We start from the raw sequence: 7,621 nt of genomic DNA on the forward strand, positions 1-7,621 counted from the left end.
CTGTTGGTTTTACGATAATATTTCACCTTCTTCCTCTCCATTCTATACTGTAACATTTCCAGGAGCAAATTTCTGGGAAATTGGCATCACATCTGCAAGCCAAAAGGCTTCAATTACCAGTGTAAAATCTTCCTACTGCACTTTACCATGTTCTATATTCCTTCCCCCATTAAGACCAGCACAGGATGGCAGCATTTTGAACTGCCAAGAAGTGTCATAAACAAAGAATAAGCCCAATATTGTAAGGTTTTGATTTAAGCTGGATGACTTCACAGCACAACTGTATACAAAGGGCAGCATACTACTGAACAGTAGCCAGAAAGAGCTGTAATCTTGAAAACTAGTGTAACTACCGATGATTTTTATATTGTTAAACCACAGCTTGAAAGGACTAACTGCAGTATATGTCTGCGACAGCAAGAAAGACCAATTTAAGTTAATACTATTTTTTTCCTTAAGGTTGATCAGACCTAAATAACCTACCCCAAGAATTCTTTTCATGTATACTGCTGATTTCATTTTACTTCTGGTACAAATGAAACCTAACAGACATATAAACCCAGTGGCTAAGCAGCAAGATGCAGTCGGGAAAGCGTCATCACTAGAGGCACTGATTTTGACCAAGGTACTGCATAAGCCTTGTAAGAAGAGAATATATTTCTAAGAAGATATCTGTTGAAGAATAAACATTTAAATAATGAAGTAAAACTCCAGTTGCATATGTTATGCAAGATGTTGGTAGTTTTGTTTACAAAGATGCAGAAAATGCACTTTTCTAAGTCATACACCAACTTGCTCGTTCTTGAAGTCTACTCTAATCTTGCACTAGTGTTTCATAGAACTAAGATGTCTAAAGGGACCCTAGCAGCACCATTATCTCTCACAAGACTAAATTATATCCCTTTGAGAGGGGCAAGAATGACAAACAAGAAACTCAAAAACTCCAACCCATGATATTTCCCCAAATTTTTTTTATATTTGTTTGAGCTACAACCATGATTGACAGGCACGTCAATATTGTATGAAGTGCCTCAAGTATGGGAACAGTAATTGCATATTGAAAGGGTTTACAAGCTAAATAGAAGACTGTGAACAAGAGAAAGCCAAACAGCATGAAGACACCAATCAACAGGAAACTACTGTGTATATTCAGCAGCCAAATCAATGTAGACATTTTGTGGCAACGACTGCAACGAAGAGTTTTAAGAACTGAGGGCAAAGAGCAAAATGTTTTTAAAGGTATTTAAGTAGCACCTGATAAGCGAGGAGAAGCATATCCCGGGATAAAAAGGAGAACATTGCCCATCCAACACACATCCAATACAGTGAACTACCACAGAGCATCACAGAGGATTCAGCTTGCTTTAGCTCAGGGTAAGGCTAACCCGTTTGGAAAGGATCATCCAGCAAGAAAAAGCCTGACGGTCTTCCAGAAACAGCAGAAGAGCAAACTAATGAAAACAGCACATTTCTTTTTGTCTAGCCCAGATTTTCACAGTTACTTATTTAGCTTTTCTTCAAGAAACTGTTTGTCTCCCCTCTTAACTGGTTCTTTCAAAAGTGGAAGTTAACAAACTGTAAAACCTGTGAAGAGCGATACCACTGACAACAATAAATGACAAATATTCAAACTGGTTCTTTGCTCACACGTGCAGTATTATTAATGCAGTTACTAATTATTAGAATTCAGGTGACCCTATCTTTCCTGGTTTCTACTTTAAATTTATAACACAATGCAACAGTGAGCTGCTTTTTTGCCTCAGTCTTCTGGCCTGGGAAGCAAGAACAGCATTCACCTACCTCGCGACTGAAGATGAATCTTCCAGAGCATTTGAAACCAGCAGAACAAAGATGCGACGTTAACACCCGTTACCGCCGCTGCGACGGGCCCTTGTCGGCCGCCCCGACCCTCCCTCAGCAGAGAGGCCTGCGTTCCGACCCCCGAGCCGCCCCTCGCCTGCCGCCGCCCGCCGTGCCGGGCCGGGGGAGGCGGGTGCGCACCGCCCAAGACGCCCCCCGCCCTCACACTCCCCTGCCCACCCCCTCCCCCGAGGGGGGCGGCTCCCGACTCACCGATCCCGGGGGCCACATAGATGAAGTAGAGGCAGGAGGAAGAGAAGGAGAAAAAGAAGATGAAGGCGAGCATGGAGCGATTGGAGACCCGCAGCACCTTCCGAAGCAGTGGCATCCTCCCTCTGCGCCGGCGGCCGGCCGCTCCGCTCAATCCCGGCGAGCCGCGGCGGGGCTTCCCAGAGGAAGGCGGCCCGTTCCTCCCATGGATCGGGCAGAGAGAAGGTGACGAGTGGGCTCCACTCGCCCCCCACCTCCCTCTCTCCCGCCGCCTCCCCGGGCGCGGGCGGGCCGGTGGGGGCCGGCAGGGGCAGCGCCGCGGCTCAAGGAAGGAGAGCGGCGGGCGCTCTGTGGCCGGCCCGGCTGCCCCCCTCGCGGGCAGACGGAGGGGCCCTGCCTTCGCGCTGCGCCTCCGGGCGGGTTGAACCCGCCGCCGCGGTTCGCAGGTGTCGGCCGGAGCGGGGAGGGGTCCCTAGCGCTGCCGCGGGGCTCGGGGAACGTTCCCGCCGCTGCTCATGCTGCCGGGAGCCGCGGCTGCCTGCCCTCCCGCCTGCTGCCCCCTCATAAGCGGCGGCGGCGGCAGCAGCAGCAGCATCCCCGCTGCCGGCGGCCAGTCACCTCCGCGCCCAGCCCAGCTCCGCCGCTCCCACCTCCTCCCGCAGCGGCGGGACCCCGCCCCGCCGAGACCCGGCTACTGCGGCGGTTGGAGCGTGCGCGAGCCCCGGCGCGCCAGCAGCGGACTGCAGAGCTGCGGCGGGCGCGCGCTCGCCCCGCGCTCCAGCGGAGGGGGCCTGGGGGGGGAGAAAGGGGGACGTCGGAGGTGCCGCCGCTATACTGCGGCGCGCGCGCACCGCCCTGCGCTTCGGAACCAATGAAAGGCCAGGGAGAAGGGAACGCGCTCTCCCCATTGGCTGGTGCGGGGACGGGCGTTTGTATCAGCGGGGCAGGGGGAGGGGTGCGAGGCGGCCTGGCCGGCGCGGCCGGGGTCCGGAGGGGTCCCCGCGGGCGTCACGTGAGGGCGGGGCGGGAAAAGCTGTTGGGGAGCAGCGGCGGTGAGGGCGGCTTATCTCTCCCGGCGTTCGGTTGTGTCCGGCCGTCAGGCAGGGGACACCTTTTTCGTGCCACGCCACCTCGGCCTTTTCGCGGGACACGGCGGGGAAGGGCCGGGTTCCGCGGACGGTGGCACCGCCGCGCCTCTCGGGAATTCGACCTGCACCGTCCGTGCCCGCTTTTTGGTAGTGGGGCTGGCCTCTGCTTGTCTGCCCCTTAACAGCCCGTAGTGGTCCTTTGTCAAGTGCAGCCACAGGCTTACCTCTTACTGCAGCTGCAGAACAGTTGGAAATGGCAGTCAGGGCTAGCACACCCAACAGTTCTCCACAGCGCAAATGAGAAAACCTTTTCCTAGCTACAGTTGTGCTTTCATATTTGCTGAACTCATATGTGATGATCTACGTGCTCCGTTAGGTGTTTGCTCTCAAGCCCGTTGCACAAAAAAGGTATTTTAAAAGTCAGTAATATAAAGCTTCATGTCAAGTAGTTGTTCTTGCTTGCTTTAGCAACTAACCTTAGCTACCACAAGTTGCTAGGTGACCTGGTCAAGTCAGTGATCTCCATGCCTCTGCAGGACACTGTCACCGATGGGAAGATGTGTGCCAAGTGGCTGGCAGCTGGCCAGGATGTGCTTGAGTGCACCTGAGATGGCAGCAGGATCTGGTTGCTTAAGAATCCAGGTCTGTGTTGTTAACTGGTGTTGAGTTTATTCAGATATAGGGTAAAAAGACTGGAGATATAGAATCGTTTCCCCCCTTCCTCCAAATATAACTTAATCTCAGTCACTGTACTCGCACTATGGTTTTATGCAATATGCATTACTGGTAACTTCATTCTGTTTTAGCAATAATTGAGACAAAACATTCACCCAGCACAGCTCATGGTCAAATAGAGTTTATCCTGTAGCCTAAGGGGATGACCTTATCACTTCCTTCACTTCAGTCACAGACAAACAAAGAGTCTGTAGGCTTCCTTATCAGTATTTTTGTATCATAAATGTAAAAAGCCTAAGTCAGTTGACATGTAAATGTCAGAGCTAGAAATACAAAATGATTGGTTAATCAGTGAAGTAGTGATGCAAAAAATGCAGGTTTACTCAAGATCTTTTCCTTAAGTAGTCAAAACCAGGCTACTCTATGCTCCAGTCTTGCTATGTGTTGAACAGGAACATTTCTATGCACAGGAGAATACAGTACACATAGAAACTAACAATCTATAGCCACATCATGGGATTTCCAGATTATCACTTTGATGCAGAATATAGACACAAGAATTTCCCAGTAATGGTTTCCATAGGAGAGATATTCTGCTCCTTCCGCTCTGAAACAGATATCTGTCAGTAATAGTTTGTTAGATGTTATTGCAATGGTTATCAGACGGATGTATAGACTGAGTGATGCATTTTGTCACAAAACTTTTTCTGAATTGTCAGTAGTAGCTATGTAACTTGAGGTATGTCATTTATTTTATTGAAAAGAGTGTAAGACTAGCTATAAAAATACAATATTTTACTACTATATACATATATTGCTTAAATTTGAAGCTTCAGCTGACTGTAATATAGAGAGTCTGTATGGACATGAACTTTGGTTTATGAAGTAAAAATTTACTGCATCTTTATGGTTTGCTGCTATCTCACATTGAAGTAAAATTTATTTTATATGTCATCCAGTGTTACTGCTTTATTTTTACATACTAAAGCTATCGATTTACTCTGTTAACTGCAATAGCTGAGTATTGACACATCCTTCTCCAGTATTCCTCTTTTATTAGTGTCTTTCATACTGTTTTAGAATATTTTTTTCTATGCTGTAAACATAGAGGAGGACGTTAGAAGATCAAAGCAATGACAACCTGCAGGGTCTTGTCAGAGACAAGAGTGAGATCCGAGGTACATGAAATCTTAAGACCGGCCCTAACTTTTGTGTGGAGGAACGTTGAGCAGTGCCGTACACATCACAGTCTCTGAACGACTAAAAGCGAGTGCTCTGTCTTCAGCTCAACAGAATTAATTTTGTTCTAATTGCTTAGACCATTAGGTGCATTTTTGTAAGACTTTAAATGCTACTGTGATAATCATGAGAAAACCTGAGGGATAATATCTTAAATGTATAGAGACACTTGTGGAAGAATATAAAAATGGAATTTCAGAAGATAGATGTGTCGTGTTTAATTGAATCTCCAGCAGCAGGACATTGAAGTAGCAGCAGCATGACTCACACACAGTTGTGGTAGATGACTACGCGCAGCTATCTGCTTTGAAAAGAATATTTGAAACATCCTTCATCGTCTCTAAATATTGCTTTCTTCAGTAAAAAGATTACTGCACAGTAAGTAGATAACTTCTTTGAATAAGTTGCAATATTGCAATTTACTTATTGTAATAAAAGGAAATTCCATTGCATATATGTTGCTCTTTGCTGTTGTTCATCCTGCAATGGAATTTTTGCAGAAAAGTTTTTAAACAATTATAGGTTACTCTGGGAGAAGATGATATTTCACAAAAACTCCTCCTTCATTCCTGTTTTCAGTCTAACCATTCAAAAGTGAATTTTCTATGGATCAGCAAACATGAAATCAAACAAGATCTCACCAGAACAACAAGTGCAAAACCATCAATGTCTCTGAAGCTACAATAATCAACACATCTGTCAGTTGTTCCAAGAAGTCATATATTTCATCAAGTCCAACAAGCACTACCATAGGAAGTACATGTGTGAAACTAAACTAAAGTGCTTCCGTTGTCATTTATCTGTTTAAAACACTTTTTTTCAACAATAAAATACCACGTAAATCTTGCAATTTTTAACTGTCTTCTTTGTTTCTGCAAGTTTAATCATTAGCACCAACATCATTGTATCTTCTCTACATTTTGCCTTTATATTCCAATACAGTCATGTTTATTTAGTCTCTGGTTGCTGGCTGTCACTTTGTCTTCACTTTCAGCTAAGCCAGCCCAACCATCTTGTTTAGGCTGTAGTTAGTAGTTCATCAAGCAGAACAATTCTTTCACAGTCTTTTTGCAATAACTCTCTCCCACTCACAGCACCTGTTCCCCAAACAAGCCTGGTGAACTGCAGCCAAGTCACAAACCTCCCTTGGTTCCAAGCGACCCCCTGAGCCACAGGCAAAAGTACATGATCAGCTTTCTCCTCACCACAGAGAATTCCATGAAATCTTCCCCATGGCTTGACTTATTCAGTCGTTTGCCAACACTGCTTTTGTTTTCTTCCTTGCCTTTTCTGTTTTCCTAAATGATAGTAATAAAAAATTGGTAAATGAGAGTAAAGTGGTTTCATTATTAATCCTACATGTAGCAGTTACTTTTTTTGGTGTTGTTCATAAGAACGTTTGGGGTTTTATTTACTTGGATTTAGCAGCTTGATTTTTATTAACACTTTTTTATATAGGGCAGCTGCATTTTAGGATCTTGTAAAATAACTGATACATGATCCATCTTGGTAGGTCAGTATGGAGTTCAAATGCCTTGGGTTATAAAGCTCAGGGTAAGAAGCATGAGAACAGGTCCAACAGTTCCAAGAAAATACACAGTCTGTGTAAGCTTTATAAAGGTGAAGATTTTTAAGATAAATATTAATTACAATTTTTAAAGATTAAATAAAGTTGTGTCAGAGTGATCTAGACTGTAACCTAGCAAGGAAAGTTAGTGTCCCTCAATGTGAAACATGAACACATAAAACTTACATCCATAAATACTGAGAACTACAGAAATGTACTTAAGTGTGAGGTCACATGACCTCACTGCATCAGCTATAATCCCATTATTGAATCAAATGCCAACTTGAAAGTGTTTTGAGAATGTTTTGGATTTTTCTGGTGGCAGAACTTTGAACCTGAAACTTATTTTTAATAACTGCAGTCTCTGATTTCTACATTCAAAGATAAGTGTGTGTGTTGTTGCCACCATAAAAGAGCATTATCCAACAAGAAGTCCTGTGAACCTGTCACAGGTGGAATGAAAAAACTGAAACATTAGGTAAGGCCTTGTATTCTTCACTTTCAGCATTCCTCCCATGTTTCCCAGGCTGCGATGTTTTGCAAAATCATACTCTTTTATCTTCAGCTAAGTTAATAGATAACAACTTGGTTCACATTTCACTCACATGTAACTTTTCTAGCTGCTACTGCTTTTTTGTTTGTTTGTTTGAAGTAGATCCAGATGCCATTTCTTATAAAAAGCTTCAATTAGTAATTTAGGAAAGATTATGGAAAAAAAAGGCAAATTTTTCTAATTCTAATCTTGACTCTATAGATCACAAGCCATGTCCATTCTAGAGCTAACCCATGCAACACAGAGAAGAGGGAGGAAAGCTGTTCGTTTTCATGAAGAGACTCACCTTAGGATTTAATGTTTTAACGCTGCAGATAACCCAAAATAAAGTCATTTCTCTCTGTAACAGTTAAATCAAAAATCAGAAAATAATATTTTGGAGGGGAGTGTTTCTTTTGAAATTTTATTGTTAAATGTTAGAAGGCTACT

The 7,621-nt window shown here is 44.5% G+C and overlaps 1 protein-coding gene and 1 long non-coding RNA gene across 3 annotated transcripts in view; one reads left to right on the top strand and one right to left on the bottom strand.

The window, feature by feature from the left end:
* Positions 1 to 2,389, bottom strand: part of B4GALT6 (beta-1,4-galactosyltransferase 6) — a 34,706-nt gene extending 32,317 nt beyond the window's left edge. Inside the window, exon 1 of one of the 2 annotated variants that reach the window (XM_065053404.1) lies at positions 2,074 to 2,389. In XM_065053404.1, the coding sequence (XP_064909476.1) occupies positions 2,074 to 2,188 (115 nt within the window). In that variant the 5' untranslated portion in view covers positions 2,189 to 2,389. Of the gene's footprint in view, positions 1 to 1,800; positions 1,965 to 2,073 lie in introns of those variants that run through there. The other variant, XM_021290075.2, reaches the window with a different exon arrangement.
* A 952-nt stretch (positions 2,390 to 3,341) lies between these two features.
* On the top strand, positions 3,342 to 5,918 carry LOC110360014 (uncharacterized). Its single transcript, XR_002415633.2, has 4 exons — positions 3,342 to 3,566; positions 3,695 to 3,800; positions 5,306 to 5,450; positions 5,652 to 5,918. It is a non-coding gene; the product is annotated as an uncharacterized LOC110360014 (long non-coding RNA).
* The last annotated feature ends 1,703 nt before the right edge of the window (positions 5,919 to 7,621 follow it).

The sequence above is a fragment of the Columba livia genome, chromosome 2, assembly GCF_036013475.1.
Source record: "Columba livia isolate bColLiv1 breed racing homer chromosome 2, bColLiv1.pat.W.v2, whole genome shotgun sequence".
Lineage (NCBI taxonomy): Eukaryota > Metazoa > Chordata > Aves > Columbiformes > Columbidae > Columba > Columba livia.